This window comes from Coenobita brevimanus, chromosome 103 (genome assembly GCF_032717465.1).
Source record: "Coenobita brevimanus isolate Jiangsu-jjx chromosome 103, ASM3271746v2, whole genome shotgun sequence".
NCBI classification, from domain to species: Eukaryota; Metazoa; Arthropoda; class Malacostraca; order Decapoda; family Coenobitidae; genus Coenobita; species Coenobita brevimanus.
In genome coordinates, this window is record NC_137056.1 from 14,685,289 (window position 1) to 14,711,629 (window position 26,341).

At 42.8% G+C, this 26,341-nt stretch overlaps 1 protein-coding gene across 1 annotated transcript in view; it reads right to left on the minus strand.

Annotated features, from left to right (window-relative positions):
- The window catches only part of LOC145415628 (uncharacterized), a 181,227-nt gene that overhangs the window by 84,490 nt on the left and 70,396 nt on the right, over nucleotides 1-26,341 (minus strand). Inside the window, exons 21-27 of the mRNA XM_080284849.1 lie at nucleotides 24,596-24,723; nucleotides 22,432-22,528; nucleotides 17,912-18,045; nucleotides 16,387-16,484; nucleotides 9,646-9,822; nucleotides 9,047-9,237; nucleotides 255-447 (exon numbers count right to left, since the gene is read on the minus strand). Coding sequence (XP_080140975.1) covers nucleotides 255-447; nucleotides 9,047-9,237; nucleotides 9,646-9,822; nucleotides 16,387-16,484; nucleotides 17,912-18,045; nucleotides 22,432-22,528; nucleotides 24,596-24,723 — 1,018 coding nt within the window. The remainder of the gene's footprint in view (nucleotides 1-254; nucleotides 448-9,046; nucleotides 9,238-9,645; nucleotides 9,823-16,386; nucleotides 16,485-17,911; nucleotides 18,046-22,431; nucleotides 22,529-24,595; nucleotides 24,724-26,341) is intronic.

The following is a 26,341-nucleotide window of genomic DNA, read 5'->3' on the forward strand; positions in this document are numbered from 1 at the left end:
TTCCATTGTTATATACAAAGCAGATCTGCCAGAATTTACATGACATGAGGAATGAAATACACTTGTGAACTACTAGTAACACTTGCTAATAACATCCTTCACACTGCACACTAATCATGACAAAGGTATTGTATGGCAAGTTATGGATTTCCATGTTCACAAGTTACAAGTTAACAACTGTGTGGATAAGGTTTGTGATTTCCAAACATCCAACCTCTGCCTGTGTTCCTATCATTCCTATTTCCTCAACATACCAACAGTGATTGATGAAGAAAATGTATGGTGAGCTTTGATGATCTGCGAGGTGGAGAGGGTGAGGAAGCGTGAGGCTAGGTCCCTCACTTTTATACCGTTGATGGAGGCTGGGTTAAAGTCTCCCAGGATGGTCACAGTAGAAAGGAAGGTCTTGTGGCCACTGATAACTCTTGTATCATTAACAAGTACCACCTGTACAGAAAAATATTCAGTTAGTAATAAATCCCCATCTACTGCTTAGCTTCTGAACAATGATCTGGTCCTGACAAGGATTCCAAATATTGTAGTACTGTGCACCCTGTGTGGGGCGAATCAATTCCCACATCCAACTTTGAGTCAAACCTCATTACCCGAATCTCACTGAGGGTGGACTCTGGTCTGAACGTGGCGAGGTGCTGTCTAGTACAAGGTGTGTCATTACCTACAGTTTGTACTATACTGTACAGTACACGTGGGATGGCTCCCCAGCAGCAGTTGCTTAACTGTGGTCAACAGGTCTGCTTGGCCTGACAGACTGGGATTAGGCATCAACTAGTGATGATTCTAGTTAACTGTTGCTAATTATAGAAAACTTTATTCAGTTTTGGAATAAAGTCTAAAGGTAAGGATTTAACCTTCCTAATTCAAAACATCACCCTTGTGCCGAGTCAATGTGTAAAATTGTTGGGTAGTACAACATTAAAATGACAACAAAAAGCGATGACCCTCGGTTGAAAGTAAAGCATTTCTGTCCCTACTATGCACCACCTCAGTACTAACTTTCCTAATGCAACTTTTAATCCACTTTTACCCAAGCCATTAAAAATACCATAACCCACAACTTGAAGACAACTCGAGTTTAATGTTTAAACAAAAGTCTCAAAAGAAAAACCAATTTGAGCTCTCCGAAGCACTATAATTAGAACAACAAGGGCAGTCATTCGATCCAAACAAAAGTTACTCTACACAAAAGAACAGACAAAATCAAGCAGCATGTGATCAAATATTACACAAGTAATTTGCTGATCTCCAACGACGAAACCAAATTTGCCTACTATATTAAGTAAACATATGTTTGGAATAGGCATATCAAATAAGCCAAGTTACGTCCTTTCATATTCTTGCTTTAGCGTAAAGTAAACCCTCACTATGGCGAACATATATAATCCAATCTGTCTATTCAGACCTCCATAAACCTACCCAACAATGTGAATCAAAAAGTTCATATATCTAGGTAATGCGGCAGCTATTTTTTTTAAATTCAGATTTTGCTTGTAAATGATATTGTGTTAAGCGAAGACGATGGGGAACTGCAAGGCTTGGTGAATGAGTTTGGGTGTGTGTACCAAACTGAATCTGAAGGTGAATTGGAGAAGAGTACAGTTATGGTCTTCGAGAGAAATGAAGTCACTGAATGTACAGTGAAGTTCTATGACGAGGAAATGGAAAATTTGAGTGCATTTTGTATAACTGGGTAGTGTGATGAATAAGGATGGAAGTTTGGAGGGTGAAGTGTTTGAAAGGATACAACAAGGAAGAAAGGTTCCTGGTTCTTTGAAAGCAGTGATAAGAAACAGGGAAGCGAGCATGGGATTAAAAAAAGTCGCTGCATGACAGTACTGTGATACCAACTCTAACGTATGGAAGTGAAGCTTGGACCTTATTGGAAGGACACAAGGCAAGTGTGAGAGCAATGGAAAAAGAGTTATCTGAAAGGAGCATGTGGAGGTGCATGTTGAGACAGACATTTTAACTGAAGGAGCGTTGTGGTGTTATGTGGATGTGATAGGAAGTGTTAGGAGAAATACACTGAGGTGGTTTGGCTATGTGCAGAGAATGGAGGGCAAGAGACTAACGAGGAAAGTATGAGAGAGGTGGAGGGAGGGGATAGGGAGGCCGTGGATGAGATGAAGGGATGGAGAGGAGAGGTATATGAGAGAAGGTGTTGTGAGCTGAGAGCAGGGGTGAAATGGTGAGAGAGGGCGACATGGAGGCGATTTGTTTGTGGCCACCCCTTAGGGGATTAAGGCGTCTGGCTATATAGATATAATATTGACAAATTTTTAATACAGCATACCCTTAATATTTGAGCAGGATACATTCCTAATACCCACAAGAATATGAAGTATTCAACTTGGATGTGTATATTGTAAACAACCTCTGTCTTACTAAGGGAACATATCAAAACAAGTCCAGTGTCGTAACAACGACGAAGTTTTATTTTCATCACAGGTTGTTCTTAGAATGTCAATCCCGCATGAGGTGACCACAAACGAATCGCCTCAATTTCGCCTTGTCAGCCGCAATTTCAGTGCCCTTACCCCAGCTCGCACCCCCATCTCTCGTATACCTTTCCACTCTATCCCTCCACCTCATCATCTGCCTTCCCCTCCCTCTCCCCCTTCCACCTCACACACACACACACACACACACAACACACACAACACACACAACACACACAACACACAACACACAACACACACAACACACACAACACACACAACACACACAACACACACACACACACACACACACACACACACACACACACACACACACACACACACACACACACACACACACACACACACAACTTCGTTAGTCTCTCGCTCTCCATCCTCTCCACATACCAAACCACCTAAATGTATTTCTCCTAACGATTTCTATCATATCCACATCCACACCACAATGCTCTTTCACATCCTCATTTGTCAGTACGACTCCCCATGCAATTCCACATGATCCTCTCAACTCATTTCAGTTGATCTCGCTCTTGTGCCCTTCCACCATGGCCCAAACTTCACTTCCTTGTGTTCGAGTTGGTATCACAATACTATCATGGAGCGACTTATACTTCCATGCTCACTTCCCTATTTCTGATCACTACTTTCAAAGAACCAGCAAAGTTTCTTCCCTGTTGTATCCTTTTAAGCCATTCAACCCCCAAACTTCCATTCTTATCACAAACCCAAGTACTTAAATGCACTCACATTTTCCATTTCCTCATGAACCAACTCTACTGTGCATTCAGTGACTTCATTTCTCTCGACGACCATACCTTTACTCTTTCCTATAGTCACCTCTGGATTCAGTTTTCTTACACATTCCCATACCCATTCATCAAGCTTTGCAGTTTTAATACAGTAACATCTGCAAACAACAGAACACTGTTTCCAAACGGTGCCCTCTCTCATCAGGTCCGCTTCAACATCCACTACCCTACTCTTTTATAACCCCATCGCTATACAGAATGAATAACCATGGAGACATGGCACATCCCTGTTTCAATCCCATGATCATGATTTATACCAAATTGGAGTCAATCATATGCCATATTAGTCTGACTTGCATTAATGGGAAGCTTAACCGAAACCAAATATATTCAGATTCCATCATGCAACTGAAGGGGAATGACATATGGCTTTGTCAGATTAGACATATCAGTTTGTTCATTAAAAAAAAATGCTCATACTTCTGATGTTCACATGACAGGACTTACTGTATGGACATCACATGACTGGTTATGAACATTGTCAATTCAAATGCTGCCACTAACATCTGTTTCTTCATCTCTCAATCTCAGTCGTTTATAATATGCTCCTACATGCTTGCATGCATCAGTCTTGGCCACCTAATGGCGGATTTCCATGCTGCTCGATCTCTGGCAGCCTCCCTATTCAGTCCCATATGCCTTCTGAGGTCACACCATAACCTCTCCTTAGGTCTTCTTCGGTATGCCTTTCGCAGCCTTACCCCCAACGTTCACACTTCTTTCTGCACTAAATGGTCATCCCTCATCCTCTCCACAGGCCCGAACCATCTCAATCTACCTCTCCTCATCACAACACCAATACAGTCCTATCCTTCCTCTCAACTCTCATCGTAAATCTAGCCCCCCCTCCCCCCTAGGACTCTCATTCAAGGACGCACTGCACATCCAGCTAATCATTGTCATTTCTGTACATCTAAGCCTGCGAATATCCTCTACCTTTACTGCCCAGGCCTCACTACCATACAGCTTTACACTCCTAACACATGCCGCATACAAAGATCCCTTAGCATGGAGGGAGAGCCCTCTCAATATCAGGAAAGGCAACAACTCCCTGAACTACTACTAATCATTCCTCCCTCTAGCCACAGGCAGCTCCAGTCACCCTCTCTGACAGCACCGCCACCAACCCTAGATACCATCACTTTTGATATCGCCCGAGCTTAGAAGACGGAACGAAAATTTCTCTCTCTCTCTCTCTCTCTCTCTCTCTCTCGTTTGTGCGTGTGTGCATGTGTGTGTGTCTGTCTGTGTGTGTGTGTGTCTGTGTCTGTCTGTGTCTGTGTGTCTGTGTGTGTGTGTGTCTGTGTCTGTGTCTGTGTCTCTGTGTGTGTGTGTCTGTGTCTGTGTGTCTGTCTGTGTCTATCTGTGTGTGTCTATGTCTGTGTCTGTGTCTATCTGTGTGTGTGTGTGTCTGTCTGTGTCTGTGTCTATCTGTGTGTGTGTGTGTCTGTCTGTGTCTGTGTCTATCTGTGTGTGTCTATGTCTGTCTGTGTCTGTGTCTATCTGTGTGTGTGTGTGTCTGTCTGTGTCTGTGTCTATCTGTGTGTGTCTATGTCTGTGTCTGTGTCTATCTGTGTGTGTCTATGTCTGTGTCTGTGTCTATCTGTGTGTGTCTATGTCTGTGTCTGTGTCTATCTGTGTGTGTCTATGTCTGTGTCTGTGTCTATCTGTGTGTGTCTATGTCTGTGTCTGTGTCTATCTGTGTGTGTCTATGTCTGTGTCTGTGTCTATCTGTGTGTGTCTGTGTCTGTGTCTATCTGTGTGTGTCTGTGTCTGTGTCTATCTGTGTGTGTCTGTGTCTGTGTCTATCTGTGTGTGTCTGTGTCTGTGTCTATCTGTGTGTGTCTATGTCTGTGTCTGTGTCTATCTGTGTGTGTCTATGTCTGTGTCTATCTGTGTGTGTCTATGTCTGTGTCTGTGTCTATCTGTGTGTGTCTATGTCTGTGTCTGTGTCTATCTGTGTGTGTCTATCTGTGTGTGTCTGTGTCTATCTGTGTGTGTCTATCTGTGTGTGTCTGTCTGTCTGTCTATCTGTGTGTGTCTGTCTATCTGTGTGTGTCTATGTCTGTCTGTCTATCTGTGTGTTTCTGTCTATCTGTGTGTGTCTGTCTATCTGTGTGTGTCTGTCTATCTGTGTGTGTCTGTCTATCTGTGTGTGTCTGTCTATCTGTGTGTGTCTGTCTATCTGTGTGGGTCTGTCTATCTGTGTGTGTGTCTGTCTATCTGTGTGTGTCTGTCTATCTGTGTGTGTCTGTCTATCTGTGTGTGTCTGTCTATCTGTGTGTGTCTGTCTATCTGTGTGGGTCTGTCTATCTGTGTGTGTCTGTCTATCTGTGTGTGTCTGTCTATCTGTGTGGGTCTGTCTATCTGTGTGTGTCTGTCTATCTGTGTGTGTCTGTCTATCTGTGTGTGTCTGTCTATCTGTGTGTGTCTGTCTATCTGTGTGGGTCTGTCTATCTGTGTGGGTCTGTCTATCTGTGTGGGTCTGTCTATCTGTGTGGGTCTGTCTATCTGTGTGGGTCTGTCTATCTGTGTGGGTCTGTCTATCTGTGTGGGTCTGTCTATCTGTGTGGGTCTGTCTATCTGTGTGGGTCTGTCTATCTGTGTGGGTCTGTCTATCTGTGTGGGTCTGTCTATCTGTGTGGGTCTGTCTATCTGTGTGGGTCTGTCTATCTGTGTGTGTCTGTCTATCTGTGTGGGTCTGTCTATCTGTGTGTGTCTGTCTATCTGTGTGTGTCTGTCTATCTGTGTGTGTCTGTGTGTGTCTGTCTATCTGTGTGTGTCTGTGTGTGTCTGTCTATCTGTGTGTGTCTGTCTATCTGTGTGTGTCTGTCTATCTGTGTGTGTCTGTCTATCTGTGTGTGTCTGTGTCTGTGTCTATCTGTGTGTGTGTGTCTGTGTCTATCTGTGTGTCTGTCTATCTGTGTGGGTGTGTGTGTGTGTCTGTGTCTATCTGTGTGTGTCTGTCTATCTGTGTGTCTGTCTATCTGTGTGTCTGTCTATCTGTGTGTCTGTCTATCTGTGTGTCTGTCTATCTGTGTGTCTGTCTATCTGTGTGTCTGTCTATCTGTGTGTCTGTCTATCTGTGTGTCTGTCTATCTGTGTGTCTATCTGTGTGTCTGTCTGTCTGTGTGTGTGTCTGTCTGTGTGTCTATCTGTGTGTGTGTCTGTCTGTGTGTCTATCTGTGTGTGTGTCTGTGTGTCTATCTGTGTGTGTCTGTCTGTCTGTCTATCTGTGTGTGTCTGTCTGTCTGTCTATCTGTGTGTGTCTGTCTGTCTGTCTATCTGTGTGTGTCTGTCTGTCTGTCTATCTGTGTGTCTGTCTGTCTATCTGTGTGTCTGTCTGTCTGTCTATCTGTGTGTCTGTCTGTCTGTCTATCTGTGTGTCTGTCTGTCTATCTGTGTGTCTGTCTGTCTGTCTGTCTATCTGTCTGTCTGTCTATCTGTCTGTCTATCTGTGTGTCTGTCTGTCTGTCTATCTGTGTGTCTGTCTGTCTGTCTATCTGTGTGTGTCTGTCTGTCTGTCTATCTGTGTGTGTCTGTCTGTCTGTCTATCTGTGTGTGTCTGTCTGTCTGTCTATCTGTGTGTGTCTGTCTGTCTGTCTATCTGTGTGTGTCTGTCTGTCTGTCTATCTGTGTGTGTCTGTCTGTCTGTCTATCTGTGTGTGTCTGTCTGTCTGTCTATCTGTGTGTGTCTGTCTGTCTGTCTATCTGTGTGTGTCTGTCTGTCTGTCTATCTGTGTGTGTCTGTCTGTCTGTCTATCTGTGTGTGTCTGTCTGTCTGTCTATCTGTGTGTGTCTGTCTGTCTGTCTATCTGTGTGTGTCTGTCTGTCTATCTGTGTGTCTGTCTGTCTATCTGTGTGTCTGTCTGTCTATCTGTGTGTCTGTCTGTCTATCTGTGTGTCTGTCTGTCTATCTGTGTGTGTCTGTCTGTCTATCTGTGTGTGTCTGTCTGTCTATCTGTGTGTGTCTGTCTGTCTACCTGTGTGTGTCTGTCTGTCTACCTGTGTGTGTCTGTCTGTCTACCTGTGTGTGTCTGTCTGTCTACCTGTGTGTGTCTGTCTGTCTGTGTTTATCTGTGTGTGTCTGTCTGTGTCTGTCTGTGTCTATCTGTGTCTGTCTATCTGTGTGTGTGTGTCTGTGTCTATGTCTATCTGTGTGTCTGTCTGTGTCTATGTCTATCTGTGTGTGTGTGTCTATCTGTGAGTGTCTGTGTCTACGTCTACCTGTGTGTGCGTGTGCGTGTGTGCGTGCGTGTGTGTGCGCGCGCGCGCGTTCCCATTATATCTCATGAACGGCTTGAGCTGTTAACACGAAACCTTCAGGTTATCAAGATATGGCCTAAATACTGGACTTGGCCAACAGCATATTTTGGCGGGCGATTAGCATTCGGCTCCCGAATGCTTCTGTTTCATTTTATCTGCATTTACTCTCAAGCTTTTGTGCCCCATACCATCTCTCCACTTCCTTAATCTTTCCTCGGCCCCCCTTTCATTCTCTGCAATCAACACCAAATCATAGGCATACAACACCTCCCACGGTAGTCCATTACCGAAGTCACGTGAGGGCTTCAAGCATCACGATTAACAATAAAGGCTTAAGACTGACCTCTGATGCACTCAACATTCACCGAAGTCTCATCACTCAAATCTCCATTCACTCACCTGCGTGTGAGCACCCACATACATAGCCATAACCACTCAAGCCAGCTACTCCTCGATCCCAAGCATTCTCAATGTCCACTTCACCACCTCCCTATGGAGTGTCAAAGGCCTTCTCCAAATCGACAAAAACAAAGTACAGATCCCTTTTCTTTCCTATATTTTTCTGAAGCTGTCGAACAATGAATATGGCATCACTGGTCCCTTTGCCTGGCATAAACTCAAACTGCATCACATCAGTATTGACTTTCTCTAATAATACAATACCTTCAAGAACTCTCTCCATTACCTTCATTATCTGGTCCAAAAGTTTTATGTCTCGATAATTTCCTCATTCCAGAGCATCATCCTTTCCCTTGTACACATTTACAGTCACTCTTTAGCCAATCATCTGGGACAATATACTCAAAATCGCATTTATTAAATCAGTAACTAACCCCACTCCTATATCCCGAGACGTTCAGCATTTCAGCAGTCAACCCAGACATCTGCCGCCTTACCCACCGGCATCCTGATTACTGCCTTGCTCCCAGTAGAAGCATCAATCAAAGGCCAAGGACCAAACACTGGATCCGTTGACTCCAAACTTCCCTGTTCCAGACTCCTCATTCAGCAACAGGTTATACTGATGTTCATTTTTACTGCACTATTGTGCACTGTACAGTTTTCTGACTGTGGCAGTTATGACCATACTGTACTTACCTTCAGAACATGTACACTAATAAAAAATTGAACTAAAGAGAATGGATAACAACCATATTTAGTATAAATATAATCATGGGTTGTTATAGTCCCCGAATAATTATTGGATTTATAGAATTTGTTTATCAGCCTTTCCCCCATATTAGTTCAATATATCAAGGGTTTATTGCATTGTCTTTAGAAAGTGAAGGTGAGAGCAAGTAATTTCTGATGCTTACTTGACACCTATAATGTGACTGTCAATCAGATGATACAGACGTTAAGCATGTTCCATAACAACATGCTTTATAAATTACTAAAATAAATAAATGGCGACTTGTCCACAACTTCTCCCCATCCTTAACAGCTCCAAACTGATTTGACAGTTCTCTCCTCCCCTAATAACTCTTAACTTACATTGGTTAGGTGTTGCACCCAGGGGCGTGCATTGACTGTAGCAAGGGAAAGCTGACGAGAGAAGTGGACTGCCCCCTCCACCACCACTGCTCCAGATACTACTTGATGCTGACCAGACTTCAGGAGGGCTCGATTCAAAAGGTCACCCAGGTCAACCCCATCAATCAGTCCAGTTACATTAAGCCTGGTTACTGTTGAAGAATTACTGTTAACAAGGCATACTTAAAAATATGTATATACACTTCAAATTTATGGCATTCATTATGATAAAAACTAAACCCACCCATACATCACGGACATTTATGGCGACCAGCAAGTAATATGCTCAAAAAAGTTGCTCTTGAGCACTAGAGAAAAGCAAGTGACTCAGCAACAAGTTATATTCAAGTATACAACGATTAAAAAAAAAAATGATTCTGTAGTAATACTGTGCAGATTCTTGGGAATGTTACTGGGATGAGCTGAGGTGGTGGAAGTCTCGATTATGCGATGATTGTATGGTAAAAAAATTATGCGATGATTGTATGGTAAAAAAAAAAAGTGACAGGAGCATTTAAATTAAGTAAAGGGTTGAGTCGAGATAAATATAAGGACAGTACCTGTGAGTGGAGCTGCAAAGTGTAGACCTCCACGACCAGTGATAACAACATCCTCACCACTAACCACCAGGTCATAAGCTGCAGTCACTACATCCAAGCCATTCAGGAAGGTCACTGTCAAGTCACCACTGATCGACAACTTGTGAGCCACTGTCACTGACGTAAAGCTTAAGTGGCCTGTAAGAAAATTAAATTATACTAAGTCTCTGCTGTAAGTAGCTTCTTTTGTATACGTCCACAGTAGAGAACAGAAAATGACTACCGTATTTCCTGTGCATTCCACTTCTCCCTATAAGGGTAAGATGGACACCCTTACCCTGCATTGTCCCACGTCACCCATGGGCGAGGTACAGCACCCGTTAACATGTTAAAAAGGTAATAGGTGGATGATTACCATCGTCAGTGAGGTATTAGCTTGGGAGTAACATGGGGCCAAAGTCATTAGCTGGGTTTGCACAGACTTCCCAGACAAGGAACTACCATAATTGCAAAGTAGTCAAAGTCAGAGCAGACTATCTTGAGGTCTAAGCCACTTCCATTTTCTCCCCACCTCACAGCATGGAAGAACCCTATTCCAATCCTGGCAAGGCGCTGTCTGCCACTGGATGGCAGCTGCTTGCTTGTGATCAATGAGTCTGCTCAGCCAGAGAGACCTGAGAATGCAACAACATTACCAGTTGTAAAGTTTGTACAGTATTTTAAAACATCCCAGGTTTCTTATTTCTGCTTGGAAAACATTCAAGCACTTTACAGAACAGACAACTATTCCACGAACAGCTAATACTGAATTTCCAGAATTACTAATAATCAATGGATGCAAGTGTTTATTGTGCATAATTTTCAGCTACAAAGACTACTCCAACTAAAAGTGAAAAGATGAGACTAGTTACCCAGACTAGTACAATGAAGGCAGGTCATTTGAGCAGACATCTGGGAATTCTGGAGATGTAATCAAATTTATAATGCCAACATACTAATGCAACAGTATGAAGCAAGTACAGTTCAGCATTTCAAAACCCCTCCCATGTCTTAGAACAATCACAGCAAGCTTTATGGACTATACCTGTAAATGTTTAATTGTAAATGTGTACAAGGGAAAGGGTGATGCTCTGAAAAGTGGAACTTATAGAGGCTTAAAACTTTTGGGCAAGATAATTAAGATAATGGAGAGTTCTAGAAGGTATGATTAGAGAAAGAATAATGAGATGCAGTTTGGGTTTGTGTCTATAGTAAAGGGACCACTGATGCCATATTCAATGTTTGACAGCTTCAGGAAAAATATATAGGAAAGGAGGAGGATCTCTACATTGTTTTCGATTATTTGGAGAAGGCCTTCGACAGAGTTCCTAAGGAGGTGGTGAATTGGGCAATTTGAAATTTTAGGAACGAGGAGAGGCTGGTTGGAATGGTTATGGCTATGTATGTGGGTGCGTGCACCCAGGTGAGTGAATGGATAATCGAGTGGTGAGTTTTCCGCTAATGTTGTCGTGCATCACGGGTTAGCCTTGAGTCCCTTATTGTTTATCATCGTGTCTGAAACCTTCTCGCGCGACTTCAGAAATGGACTACCGTGGGAGATGTTTTATGCTGATTTGGTGCTGACTGCAGAGAATGAAAGGGAAGTGGAGGGAAGATTTAGTAAGTGGAGAGATGGTATGGGGCACAAGGGCCTGAGAGTAAATGCAGATAAAAAAAATTGTTCTTATCTAGGGTTGGTGGTGCTACTGTCAAAGAAGAATAGTGGCCATGTGCGGCTTGCCACGAAGGACGTCGGAAGTGGTTCCATCTTATGTAGTATTTGTGATACGTTGGTTCATAAGAGCTGTGGTAGTATTAGAGGAAGATTGAGAGAGAATGGTGGTTTCACGTATGCAGTGTGTCAGGGACAACATTAGAGACTATCAGGCGTGTTTGATTGATCATGCTGGTTAGCCTTTCGTGTGTGCGGAAGAGTTTTGTTACTTGGGAGACATGCTATGCGCTATAAATAGGGCTGCAGCTAGCTCTGTGACTATAGCGTAGAGTGGCTGATAGATGTTCAGGGAGAAATGCCTCTCCTGACACATAGGGTTGTCCCTCCATGCTAAGGAATCTTTGAATGCGGCATGTGTTAGGAGTGTAATGCTGTATGGTAGTGTGACCAGGGCAGTAAGGAGAAGGGATATTCGCAGGCTCAAACATACAGAAACAACAATGATTATGTCGATGTGCAGTGCGTCCTTGAATGCGAGGCCTCGGGGGGGCTAGGCTTACGATGGAAGAGTTAAGAGGAAGGATGAGAGTGCTGTTATTGGTGTTGTGATGAAGGGGGGTAGATTGAGATTGTCTTATGTGGTGAGGATGGGGAATGACACGAGTGCATAAAGTGAGAAGTGTGAATACTGGGGTCAGTGTTGCGAGAGGCAGACCTAAAAAAAACTGGGACGAGGACACCCAGTGTGACAGGGATAAGGGACAATAGGGAGGCTGCCAGAGATCGAGCATTATGTACGGTCGCCATTTGATGACCATGGCCGACACAGGCACGCATGTTGGTGCCTTAATAAACGAAAAGAAACGAACGAACTAGCATTGCTCAAACAAGTTGTGAGAAAAACGTTGTTTCTTTTGAGTGTTGTTAGTCACAGACATAACTGGATGTTGTCCGAGGTCTAACAGTCGTATGTGCCACATTTCCATATACCATCCCTCTGATGCTAATGAACACCAACCAAATGGAATAAATGGCAAGGCAATGTCAACTGTGTAACGGCATTTGCAAGGATATTTTATGACTCCGTGGATCTTTTGAAAGCTCGGTAAACTACTCCACTGAAGATCACATTCAAATGATCTACCCCACCCTGGGATTCAGACAGCAACTAGTCACTTTCCTTGACATTTCACTGGAACAGCAACGGGACAACCCAACACCTGTTAGAAAATGCCTTGTACTCAGTAGCTTCCACAACATACTTGTATGATGGTAAACAGTGTCTAATATCTTTAAACTTCATTTTAGATATAACCCAAATCTGCATGCGACAACAACAACAACAACAATAATAATAAATAATAATAATAATAATAATAATAATACAGCAGACTCTCGTTATATAATGAACCGGTATGATGAGTTGCTGATCTGCTACTACTGTCTACAGTCAGATGCCGCAGTCCACTGATAATGACAGAGGTTAGGACCTTTTTTTTTCAAAAAACGGTTGAATTTCACTTAATCATTATGATCCTCACTGGTAGATGTACTATCGATATTTTAATTTATACAATCACAGACATGCAAACTTAGTCATATGTCTGTTCCAAGATGGCCTTTGAACCGTCACTACCGGGTGTGTTAGTGTCAATACTGGAAAAATAATCAGGCCCGTAGCGAGACTTTTCAAAACTAGGCGGGGGGGGGGGGGGTGATCTTCTGAGTATGGACTTGCATAGCAGCCGGCTGGTCAAAGGTATGCTGCATTCTTGCTATGGGGGTCTGGGTGTACAGTATGCATAAGCGACGTTGAGAAGCAGCACAAATCTTTTGAACGGAGAGTGACTTTTTTGCACCGATATTAAATAACAGGCAGTAATAGTGAATCTTTAGGAAGGTGGGGGCCTGATAATGTAACGAATTCAAGCAGCAATTGAAGTGCAGTAAAGTTAAATAGCTACCACTTGAGGCGAGCTGAATGACTTTAGACTGCTGGGTGGGTGACCCCTGGCCAAAACGTATCTACACTAAAGCCATGTTACAGTAGACTCTATAAATCTTCATGCACTGGCTTTTTCAAACATTGTATAATGAATTCTGTAATAAAAAAATAAAATAATACGATAGTCATAACTAAGTGGTGCCACGCACAACAAACGTCGTCCGACAACAGTTATTAAATACGATTAAATATTGACTGGGTACTGCCATTTCGTGTCAATACGGTACACAATTATAGTCTAAGGTAATGGCGCAAATGTTTTCAAGTTATGCCCTCTGAAAATCCGTGATCTTGCGTTTGACCTTTCAAGGTCACTCACGGTCAAAGGTCATGGTGACTTCCTATATGTTAATGGCATCTCTATCTTCAACCAGTTTCGAGTTATAGCCCTCTGAAAATCACCGACCTTAATTTTGACATTTCAGGTTCACTGTTACCTCCAAAATTTAATCACACTTTTGGGACCAATGCCCACATATCCTGAAAGTTGCATGTAATTTCATTCAGCCGTTTTTCCGTAATGTTAACAAAACAAACTACCAAAAACAATACCTCACCGGACTCCATCCGGTCGAGGTAAATATACTTCCGTTTCTCAGAAGCAATATTTCTTCCAAAGGAATTCTCTAGTGTCCGAGACATTTGCATCTTTAAAATTACAAGAATTTTAACATTCATGTAAAAAAAAGATTAGCAGGAAGTGCAACAACAAAACCCTATTATCATCTACCCAACTTCTCAAGATTGTGATTTCTTAGAAAAGTCTTGAGATGCCTCAAAGATTCAACAAACTGTCTCGTGGATAATGGCACATCTATTGTTATACATTACCTACAAGCCCACTTAATATAACCAGAGAAAGAGGACCAACTGACAGCTCCTGGTTCTGAAGCAAACAGGATCATTACTTTGTATTAGCATCCGGGTGTGCCAATCGAAGTTTTAGCAATTCAACGAGATAGTTTGGCTTAAATCTAAGACTATTGTTAATCATAATGACAGTTTAAATTCTACTCTAACTTTTACTATCAGCCAATGCAACTATTACAAATGAGGTACAGTACTGGCTCTCCAGGAGGGAGATTTAAGATCAGTTTTGGTGCCTATGTAACGAACTAAACCGTTATCTGGAGCAACTAATAATGGAACAAAGTCATACTTACAAGCCCACCGTGTGAACCAGTGTTAAGAGGCAACATCTTTTCAGAAACTCTCATTACAGGTTTCCGATTTGCTGATTACAGGTTCTTGAAACCCGACTGTGTTCCCTGTGTAGTAAACTAATATAATTTCTGGATAGGATTTAATGGAGCCCTTGCACTTCACCTGAACAATACCGCTGATCCAAACAATCTCTTACTTTTCCTTCAGCAAATAAGGGTATTTATTAACATCATTAAATCCCTCCCCACCCCCTTTGTGAATAACTGGGAGTGGCTGAATCGGTAGAGAGGAGGCCTGCAGTCCTCATGGACCCAGAATCGTATCACGACTGGGGCAGGGAACAATCTACCAGAAGACCCTCAGACATGCAAAAATACCCCTGCCAATACCAGTACACCAGTCCTGTATGAGACAGCCCTAGCATGTATTCAATATTTAGTGGGTGTTAGCCCGAGGTGGTAACTAGTGGAGGTGTGTAGGAGGACTACTGGGTCTTGAGATGGGGCTTGAAGCCATTGCCCAGAGTAAAAAAAAAAAAAAAAATGGTAGCATATCAATGGAGGCCATTACTGGGGATGCTGGGAATCCAAACATAATAGTTCATACCCAAAGGATGCTGCCAGCTGAGCCAGGAACAAAATCTGAGAACATATTGCCAAACAACTCTCGTCACATCCCACACCACTGTCAACCTATGTAATAAATCCAGTAAGACTAATCGCAGTTTGGGTCGGAATTAAACCTCTAGCTCTCCGTCAAGGAAGCACGTTAGGCTACCACTGACCGAAACAGTTGATCACTTGTTACAGGCAGTGTAGGCATCTACAGACTTACATTTGTAATTTAGCTTTAAGTTAAAATATACTCCCAAGTTCAAAAGGAATTTACTGAACGAAGGTGTGACTACCAATAAAGCACAGAATAAAACATTTATATTCTAATTTTGTGCTTTGTTTCTTAGCAATTTTGTGTCATGCTACCACGCTCTTAAAAAAAATAATACCTCATGTAACATGCTTATTCTACTACTATGGTCATACCTACAGAAAATGGGACACATTACAAGGCACTCAAGATGACGGGAAGTTTACCGAATCATCTGCCCACAAAATACTACTATTGATTATAAATAGTTGGTGTAATAAAGACTGCATTCAATTACAACTAAACTGCAACCATGAACCTGCATAAAGTACTTACTATAATAAAATATAACGTAATTTAATATTAAAATAAATATAAATATAATATAATGTATATATATATATGAAATTATTATTATTATTATGATTTTCATTCTTTCCTCTTCCATCTGCCTATGGATGACTACACCGAGTGACAAGCCAAAGAGTTTCCTGTACACCAGGAAACCATTTACTATGCTGGGTGGTAACCATATAACCAAATTATGGCGCCTGATGGTTTCGTTGGCAAACAAGGCGCTCCAATTGGATTGAACTAGTGCAGGTTTATAGCCAAGGGGTGGTTGGGGTTTACTGCTCACTTTATGCCACTGAGGGATGAGTGATGCTGGTCTCAAATGTCAGGATCAACCTGCCTAGCCCCGGGCTCCTACGCTCTTCATCGGGCGACATTGGATTTGATGATGAATGGATGGATTATTGTTATTTTATTTTATTATTACAGTCTGCATTATGCTACCTTGATACAGAGTATGGTATTTTCTAAAACTAATATTATTCATAAGCTATCATTCTGCATGCAGAACCCACTTCATTAATGTTAGCTGAAAAGAATGAGCTAATGGCTAAGTTAAACCTTCTACAATCTGTTCTGCATGTGCTGTATTTCCTTCACACCATAACATGTATTTTCAACTTGTATCTTCAGGTTCTACCAGTGGTGCACTCTAACCTACCATTGTGTGCAAGTGTTTGGTCAAGGCGCCAGTAGTCCTTTCTGATGTCAATCCCATTCAGCAGACCAGCCAGCTCCAGGTTCCTCACCGTTACCAGACTCACAGATTCCTAAAAAATATCAAAACACAGTTTGTTACAGTGCAGTGCCACAAACAGTGTCAGTAATAGGGATGCTGCTCAACACCAGTCTGATCTCTCAGATCGGTTAACCAGTGACTGTACCTATGGGATTACCCCACAGGTTCCCAACATTTTGATGGGTCTCAAATAGGACATGTGCAGTGCGTCATTGTGTACGTAAAGCAGCGTGATCCTATTCTACAAGCTGTGCAAGTGTCATCTATGATTCCACCCAACCCAAATCTAAGCTGACAGTTGAGCAGAGCTGGGTATGTCCTGCTCTAAGCCTAGATAGATGAAATCTAGCTTATCTATTTAAGGACATCTCCGATGGGCGGATGTCAGGGGGTGGAGACTTAACTGTTCTGATTAAAGTGTTTTATCGCCCCGCAACTAATGCAAGTGCAGGATGTCTGGAGGTGGGATATGGTTCTAGATGACTATTTATTCAGTAAATGTTCTATATATCTACAGTAGGTGTGTTTTGTCTCATCGTTGTGTATTTGAGCAGGGTTCTGCACAAAACTCTGTGCCTCATATCAAGATGTGTCTGACAGTGATGGCTTTTGTTTCACATTGTACGAGCTGTGGGAGTGGTTTTGGTGCAGCCAGTAGTGACACGTGGGCCACTGTTCTGTCTAGTTTGCAGTACCGTATCATGTATTAGATCAGATGAGAGGCAATTCTGGGTAAGCATAGGATATCACTGATTTAATGCACTGTTTGTAGAGTAACAGCTATGAACACTTCAAAACCACATATCCTCGGTTTCCTTTATAAACAAAGGGTCGAGAGGAGACTAAAGGTTTTTATTTTACTTGTTGGGACACACGTTTACGGAACTACATGGCTGGTTGTACCAAAAGTGATGAGTTGTTGGGTGGTTACATAGCCATATGAGGGAAGGCTAAAGTGGAATGAGTTCCATGTCTTAAGGTTATGTATGGAATAAGAGCACATCTCTGTACCGAAGTAGAGTATCATAACTCTTACAGCCATTTCTCAAAATTTAACTCTGTGCATGCCCTGGAAATTATATGGAAAATACTGTTATGCAGAATAAGGGACATTTCCTCCACAAAATATTGTATGATCTGCAGAAACCAGGGTCCCACGAAAAGATGAAATTCGAAATTTACTTTTAAATAACATTTTAAGGTGTGAACAAAAAAATCCAGGCATTGGTTCAGTTATGAAAATCTCATTACTGTCTTAAGTATAACGAACAGTTCAGTCCAAAACATTTAAGGTAATGTGATTTGATTTACGCCATTTAGAGCTCTCCCATTTAATACATTCTTTCATAGCTCCCGGATTCTACCTCACCCCATCAGGAGAGTATAAAATAGGTCAGAATAATGACTACTTGATGCTTACAAAACTGCAAAGACTGAAAAGCAAAACATTCTTACAAGTGGTGCATGAATGGTCTGGCTGCCATGGAGCTTGAGGACAGAGATGTTGAGTGCCGCAATGTCTATCCCATTAACTGTACTGCCAGACCCCAGAGCCAAGTTTCCGGATACCTTCACATGGCCCTGGAGGAATAAGGTCACAATTCACTCTTGAATGGCAAAAAAATAAAAGGCAACATAAAAAGGACTTCATTTACTTGTTTAGCTTAAGTGAGGTCCTTCAATGAGGGAATTAGCTAAAAAAGACTAACCCATGCACTTCAAAATGCTGAGAAAAAAAAAAACTCAGGAGATAGCAAAGAACAATATAAACAAATTCATGGGATTGAAGGAGTTAAGACAATTATAAAATGGTAGGTACAGTATAGATGACGTGGCCATTATCTAACTGCACCAAGTCTACTTTTTAGCTTCTGACGGAGTTCAGGTGTGTTGTGGTACTGAGAGCGAGATGCAAAAGCAGACTATTTGGCCTAAAGGATATAAAAGTGTAAGTGTGTGTGTGTGTGGAGACGGGGAGACAAAGTGAGTGGGAGAGAGAGGGAGTGTGGAGAGGGGGGAAGCGAAAGTGTGTGTGTGGAGTGGGGAAGAGATAGAGAGTGTGGAGTGGGGAAGAGATAGAGAGAGTGTGGAGTGGGGAAGAGATAGAGAGAGTGTGGAGTGGGGAAGAGATAGAGAGAGTGTGGAGTGGGGAAGAGATAGAGAGTGTGTGGAAAGGGGAAGAGATAGAGAGTGTGTGGAAAGGGGAAGAGATAGAGAGTGTGTGGAAAGGGGAAGAGATAGAGAGTGTGTGGAAAGGGGAAGAGATAGAGAGTGTGTGGAAAGGGGAAGAGATAGAGAGTGTGTGGAAAGGGGAAGAGATAGAGAGTGTGGAAAGGGGAAGAGATAGAGAGTGTGTGGAAAGGGGAAGAGATAGAGAGTGTGTGGAAAGGGGAAGAGATAGAGAGTGTGTGGAAAGGGGAAGAGATAGAGAGTGTGTGGAAAGGGGAAGAGATAGAGAGTGTGTGGAAAGGGGGAAGAGATAGAGAGTGTGTGGAAAGGGGAAGAGATAGAGAGTGTGTGGAAAGGGGAAGAGATAGAGAGTGTGTGGAAAGGGGAAGAGATAGAGAGTGTGTGGAAAGGGGAAGAGATAGAGAGTGTGGAAAGGAAAGGGGAAGAGATAGAGAGTGTGTGGAAAGGGGAAGAGATAGAGAGTGTGTGGAAAGGGGAAGAGATAGAGAGTGTGTGGAAAGGGGAAGAGATAGAGAGTGTGTGGAAAGGGGAAGAGATAGAGAGTGTGTGGAAAGGGGAAGAGATAGAGAGTGTGTGGAAAGGGGAAGAGGAAGAGATAGAGAGTGTGTGGAAAGGGGAAGAGGAAGAGATAGAGAGTGTGTGGAAAGGGGAAGAGGAAGAGATAGAGAGTGTGTGGAAAGGGGAAGAGGAAGAGATAGAGAGTGTGTGGAAAGGGGAAGAGGAAGAGATAGAGAGTGTGTGGAAAGGGGAAGAGGAAGAGATAGAGAGTGTGTGGAAAGGGGAAGAGGAAGAGATAGAGAGTGTGTGGAAAGGGGAAGAGGAAGAGATAGAGAGTGTGTGGAAAGGGGAAGAGGAAGAGATAGAGAGTGTGTGGAAAGGGGAAGAGGAAGAGATAGAGAGTGTGTGGAAAGGGGAAGAGGAAGAGATAGAGAGTGTGTGGAAAGGGGAAGAGGAAGAGATAGAGAGTGTGTGGAAAGGGGAAGAGGAAGAGATAGAGTGTGTGTGGAAAGGGGAAGAGGAAGAGATAGAGTGTGTGTGGAAAGGGGAAGAGGAAGAGATAGAGAGTGTGTGGAAAGGGGAAGAGGAAGAGATAGAGAGTGTGTGTGGAAAGGGGAAGAGGAATTGAGAGAGAGTGTGTGGAAAGGGGAAGAGGAAGAGATAGAGTGTGTGTGGAAAGGGGAAGAGGAAGAGATAGAGTGTGTGTGGAAAGGGGAAGAGGAAGAGATAGAGAGTGTGTGGAAAGGGGAAGGGGAAGAGATAGAGAGTGTGTGGAAAGGGGAAGGGGAAGAGATAGAGAGTGTGTGGAAAGGGGAAGGGGAAGAGATAGAGAGTGTGTGGAAAGGGGAAGGGGAAGAGATAGAGAGTGTGTGGAAAGGGGAAGGGGAAGAGATAGAGAGTGTGTGGAAAGGGGAAGTGGAAGAGATAGAGAGTGTGTGGAAAGGGGAAGGGGAAGAGATAGAGAGTGTGTGGAAAGGGGAAGGGGAAGAGATAGAGAGTGTGTGGAAAGGGGAAGGGGAAGAGATAGAGAGTGTGTGGAAAGGGGAAGGGGAAGAGATAGAGAGTGTGTGGAAAGGGGAAGGGGAAGAGATAGAGAGTGTGTGGAAAGTCGAAGGAAGAGATAGAGAGTGTGTGCAGAAGAGGAAAGGGAAGAGGAGAGGAGAGAGTGTGTGGAAGGGGGAAGGAAGAGAGAGAGTGTGTGGAAAGGGGAAGGGGAAGAGAGAGAGAGTGTGTGGAAAGGGGAAGGGGAAGAGAGAGAGAGTGTGTGGAAAGGGGAAGGGGAAGAGAGAGAGAGTGTGTGGAAAGTGGAAGGGGAAGAGAGAGAGAGTGTGTGGAAAGGGGAAGGGGAAGAGAGAGAGAGTGTGTGGAAAGGGAAGGGGAAGAGAGAGAGTGTGTGGAAAGGGGAAGGGGAAGAGAGAGAGAGTGTGTGGAAAGGGGAAGGGGAAGAGAGAGAGAGTGTGTGGAAAGGGGAAGTCGAAGAGAGAGAGAGTGTGTGGAAAGGGGAAGGGGAAGAGAGAGAGAGTGTGTGGAAAGGGGAAGGGGAAGAGAGAGAGAGTGTGTGGAAAGGGGAAGGGGAAGAGAGAGAGAGTGTGTGGAAAGGGGAATGGGAAGAGAGAGAGAGTGTGTGGAAAGGGGAAGGGGAAGAGAGAGAGAGTGTGTGGAAAGGGAAGGGAAGAGAGAGAGTGTGTGGAAAGGGAAGGGGAAGGGGAGAGAGAGAGAGTGTGTGGAAAGGGGAAGGGGAAGAGAGAGAGAGTGTGTGGAAAGGGGAAGGGGAAGAGAGAGAGTGTGTGGAAAGGGGAAGGGGAAGAGAGAGAGAGTGTGTGGAAAGGGGAAGGGGAAGAGAGAGAGAGTGTGTGGAAAGGGGAAGGGGAAGAGAGAGAGAGTGTGTGGAAAGGGGAAGGGGAAGAGAGAGAGAGTGTGTGGAAAGGGGAAGGGGAAGAGAGAGAGTGTGTGGAAAGGGGAAGGGGAAGAGATAGAGAGTGTGTGGAAAGGGGAAGGGGAAGAGAGAGAGAGTGTGTGGAAAGGGGAAGGGGAAGAGATAGAGAGTGTGTGGAAAGTGCAAGCTGAAGAGATAGAGAGTGTGTGGAAAGGGGAAGGGGAAGAGATAGAGAGTGTGTGGAAAGGGGAAGGGGAAGAGATAGAGAGTGTGTGGAAAGGGGAAGGGGAAGAGATAGAGAGTGTGTGGAAAGGGGAAGGGGAAGAGATAGAGAGTGTGTGGAAAGGGGAAGGGGAAGAGATAGAGAGTGTGTGGAAAGGGGAAGGGGAAGAGATAGAGAGTGTGTGGAAAGGGGAAGGGGAAGAGATAGAGAGTGTGGAAAGGGGAAGGGGAAGAGATAGAGAGTGTGGAAAGGGGAAGGGGAAGAGATAGAGAGTGTGTGGAAAGGGGAAGGGGAAGAGATAGAGAGTGTGTGGAAAGGGGAAGGGGAAGAGATAGAGAGTGTGGAAAGGGGAAGAGATAGAGAGTGTGGAAAGGGGAAGAGATAGAGAGTGTAAGAGGGAAGAAGAGATAGAGAGTGTGGAAAGGGGAAGAGATAGAGAGTGTGTAAAGGGGAAGAGATAGAGAGTGTGGAAAGGGGAAGAGATAGAGAGTGTGGAAAGGGGAAGAGATAGAGAGTGTGGAAAGGGGAAGAGATAGAGAGTGTGGAAAGGGGAAGAGATAGAGAGTGTGGAAAGGGGAAGAGATAGAGAGTGTGGAAAGGGGAAGAGATAGAGAGTGTGGAAAGGGGAAGAGATAGAGAGTGTGGAAAGGGGAAGAGATAGAGAGTGTGGAAAGGGGAAGAGATAGAGAGTGTGGAAAGGGGAAGAGATAGAGAGTGTGGAAAGGGGAAGAGATAGAGAGTGTGGAAAGGGGAAGAGATAGAGAGTGTGGAAAGGGGAAGAGATAGAGAGTGTGGAAAGGGGTAGAGAGTGTAGAGAGATGGAAGGGGAAGAGATAGAGAGTGTGGAAAGGGGAAGAGATAGAGAGTGTGGAAAGGGGAAGAGATAGAGAGTGTGGAAAGGGGAAGAGATAGAGAGTGTGGAGGAGGAGAGAAGTCATGGTGGTCGGCAGACTGATAAGTATCTGAATAAGGATGGCGTGGGGTAAAGGGGCCTCATGGCAGAAGACAGGCTGATATAGAGGCGATCTGTTGGTGGACACCCCCTCCAAGATTTCTGCATCTAGCTGTTGACAGATTACCAAATGATATTTAGGTTTTTAAAATACTATCAGAAAATATTTCAAACTTTATTTTACAGTGCTAAAAAAGAAAAAGGAGTAGTAATGCTGTCACCACTGACCTGAAACTCATAGCTTCCAGTTATGAGTTGAGAGGTGTTGAAAGTGAGGAAATCTGTCATTTGATGTCCATTGATACTCACTCCCATCACCACATCCCTGTACGCAATTGGCTATGTTACAGGAATCATCCCTCTCATACATGTTACACTGAAGTTTATATAAAAAATTACCTTCAACATGGAAACTTTCCTTTTCCACAAACTACACAAACCTACTTCTCTTACAGAATACTGAATAGGGTGCGGGTTACAAACTAAAGCACAAAAGTAGAGAATCTTTCACAAAAAAGCCTTCAAAACTCAGGTTCTGTGTCACAGGTGAAGCCTGCAAATTCTGTGTTCCTTACTTTATGCACTTCATACAACTGTAGGGCACATTCTACTGACTTCTCACTCATTGCTGTATGCTCTGTACATAGTACTTCACTCCTTACTTCGATCTATTCCTCCTCCTCAACGTCCTTACTTTCTCGAACTACTTACCATGTCTATCCTTTATGGCAATTTACCGAGACGTTCCCCTTCAATCTCTCCTTCACTTTTCACCACCCTATATCCTTTAACTATGCATGCTTGCACCATACAAACATTGTGCTACTATCAGACCAACTGCCTCACTCATGTTTTTTTGTCCACTCCACTGAATGTAACCTCCACAGTCCATAACAGCTCCATGTCTCTTGCTCTCACTGACTCTCCACACATGATATACCAGTTTCACACCCTTACATGTATGTGGCTCCAACATTTATATAATCCTCCTGCAGCTTTCAAATTCTGTCTTAAGGCATTTACAGCACTGACAAGCTTTCAAAGGCACCTAATCTCCATTTTCTTTTCGCATTTGTTCTCTTACAAACTTATCCATCAAATTTAAGCTGCTTCATTCACCAGAACATAAAACTATCTTCTGACAACTTTTGTCAGAAAAAAACAAAAATAACAACCTGGTGGTTAGTAAAGTCATCCCATACGTTAGGAATGCTGATACTGGGAAGTAAAATACTCTAATCCAGTAAGTATTTACAGGAAACTAACCAAGTTAAAAATCTTGCAACAGTAGTATAGTGTACAATTTTCAGATTAACTGATATTGGAAAGGTAAAGGCAAATAAATAATTTATAAATACTTATACTACACAAACTTGCAAACTAGTGACCCCCCCCCTTTTATTTTTTAGCATTTTCCCTATCTGTATGTGTCTGTCGCAACCACAGGTGCAATTCTGACTAAAATTACAGGGAAACGACCTTCTGATCACTTGAATAAATTTTGGGCCAAACTGGCCCAAAGCCCATGCAGTAGGCCCAAAAATATAAAAGAATAAAGTAAAAATATTTTTTTCGCGATAACTTTTTTCAAATTCGTCATATAGACATGAAACCAAAACCTAAAGAGGAATCTTAAATCTGCATCCTATAACATGCCTCATTACATCAGGGGGATCACTCTCCTGTTAGCGGTAGGGGGGGTCAATGTCAGGTGGGTCGGGCCTTAAATTTCAAATGGGCATAAAATAGTCATTTTTCACCCGATTTACTCCAAATTTGGTAAGTGACATCTGACTAGATATCCTGTTGTGTTTATGTCAACACTAAAATGACTGCCAGGGACGGGTTTGCTATGCCTTGGCATCGCATCTTATTAGGCTTTTTTTTTTTTTACACAATTATGTTAATGATTTGTGTTTTTAGTCTTACTATTTTTTATTCTTTTTATATTACCGATGATTACATTTTAAGTGTCGGAACGTCTGAAATAATGATGCTGCTCGTTTCTACGCTCGTTGTCCTCTTGCTGCTCAAACTGAGGTTCCCTATTAACACCCCAGTAGCAGAAACTGAAGGAGGTTTAAGCAAACCGCTCAGTAATTGTTCACCTTGGCAAATTGCAGGTGGCACAAAAGTTCCACAAAGTAATGCAACAAATACTCAATATGGATTTCAGCAAACTTCCAAATCAGACATTTGTAAAAAAAAATTACCGTCCAGTAGGGGATATATAAAGTTTTTGAGAATTATGATAATGAAGCTGAAGTACAGTATGCAGCATATTTTGCAGCCCCTTTACTGTATATAACTTACTAGTACAAATTGTGACGAAAATATCATTCATAATATTTAAGAAACCTTACACATACCATACATTAAAAAACTGACTCACATGAAAACTGCACTGATCATGTGTACATGTGTGGTGATTTCTTGAGAAATGGATCGCCGCCAGTACCGCTCCGTGATCCCCTCCAGTACTAGACCATTCAAATTTGCAGTTATCACATCTCCAGAGCTCTGTAATCAGTAGTACAGGTATCATTACTTCTACCCACATGTCATGTACACTGGCATCAAGAAGTATCAAACTTTACTCTCTTTACATTTTGAGTCAGAACGAAGCATCTGAAAACTCAATAGCTGCTCATGTTTAAGCCTCCTGTTTTTATCTATATAGCATAAAAACAGAATTCATTACAACATGAAATTCACTATTCAGAGAGGCAAAGTGCAATAACGTTCACTATAAAACCACTGATCGCCTCGTTTGATGTTTGTTGAGAGTACATTATAATGCACAGTATTATAGCTGTTCTATACATGTACATATTTGCTCTCATCCACTCCTGGTGATAACTTTATGCAGAAAGGATCCAAATGCAGGAAACTAGGGGAAACAGTGATTTGCCTCACGGAAAAGATTGTTAAAAATATTATGGACGCCTGGTCCTAGAGCAAAAACGATAAACGAAGAGGCTAAATATCAAAAATACCAAGAGATCATTACAGGGATGGGTGACGAACTCAGAAGCTGGTGACTCGACATGACTGGCAGGGATGGGTTGGAATGCGAAATAAAGCTGGTGAAGGATAGGTTCAGTGGTACAGAAAATTATCACATTGCAAACATGTTCTGAAGATCCTAGAAGGCTGTGGCCCTGGAAAAGTCCTGGAGACAAAGATCATACTGATAATATAACCAACAAAAGATTTAGACCAGCAGTATAGCTGTCAAAGATGTACCCAGCAGCTCACCGCAGAAGTGATCAATCTCCCCTCATCTGCAGTCTCAAAATGAAAATGAGTGTATAACTATGGAAAACACCAAAACTAAATTACGATGTTATACATTATGATCTGGCCGTTAAACGAGCATACACTATTAGACCTGAGAAAGAAAAAAACGAGAAGACTGCCACGGCCCATTAGTCTAGAAGTTTATGCTATATATACTTGTATATAGGTAGGTTTGGGTGGCTGTATCAAGGATGACAGTTTTGATGGAGGTGTAGTTTTATGTCAGCCAGATTACGGTAGTGTTTTTTATCTGGAGATGTGAAGAAAATCTTTGAAATTAAGTTATCCCGCAGAATTAGGCCAACATTTTTATCTGAAGATGTGAGGAACAATGAGGTTTGTGGACGTCTTATTTTTCTATCTTACCTTAGGAATTTGTTATTGTGCATTGTTAATTACATGCATTATTGCATCAGAAGATGAGAGTTCTCTACTAAGCTGTGATGTTCTGGGCTTGTACTGGTGAGATTATTTAAGGACCATTCCGCATCACAGACTTTAATTTTAGCCAGAAAAGGGCATGATGTGTACAGGGCCGTTCAGTTTTTCATCAGCGAACAGTCAGTGGTTTATGGACAGTGATACAGAGGGTTTGTTACTGTTCAAGTGAGCCAGAATTAACCCGCCTCGTCCCAACCACTTTTTGACCACTGGTACCCCCCAATCCCGACCATTTTTCGACCCTTTTTTTTTTTTTGCTAAAACTTTCGCTTTTGGTGAGAAACATCGAAAATTCATAGAGAAATCGCTCACCTGAGGTTTAAAATACTCATTACAGGTAGGAGAGCCTCCTTACCTTACTGGGTTTTCTATCAGGCTGGCACCAAAGAAAACGAGT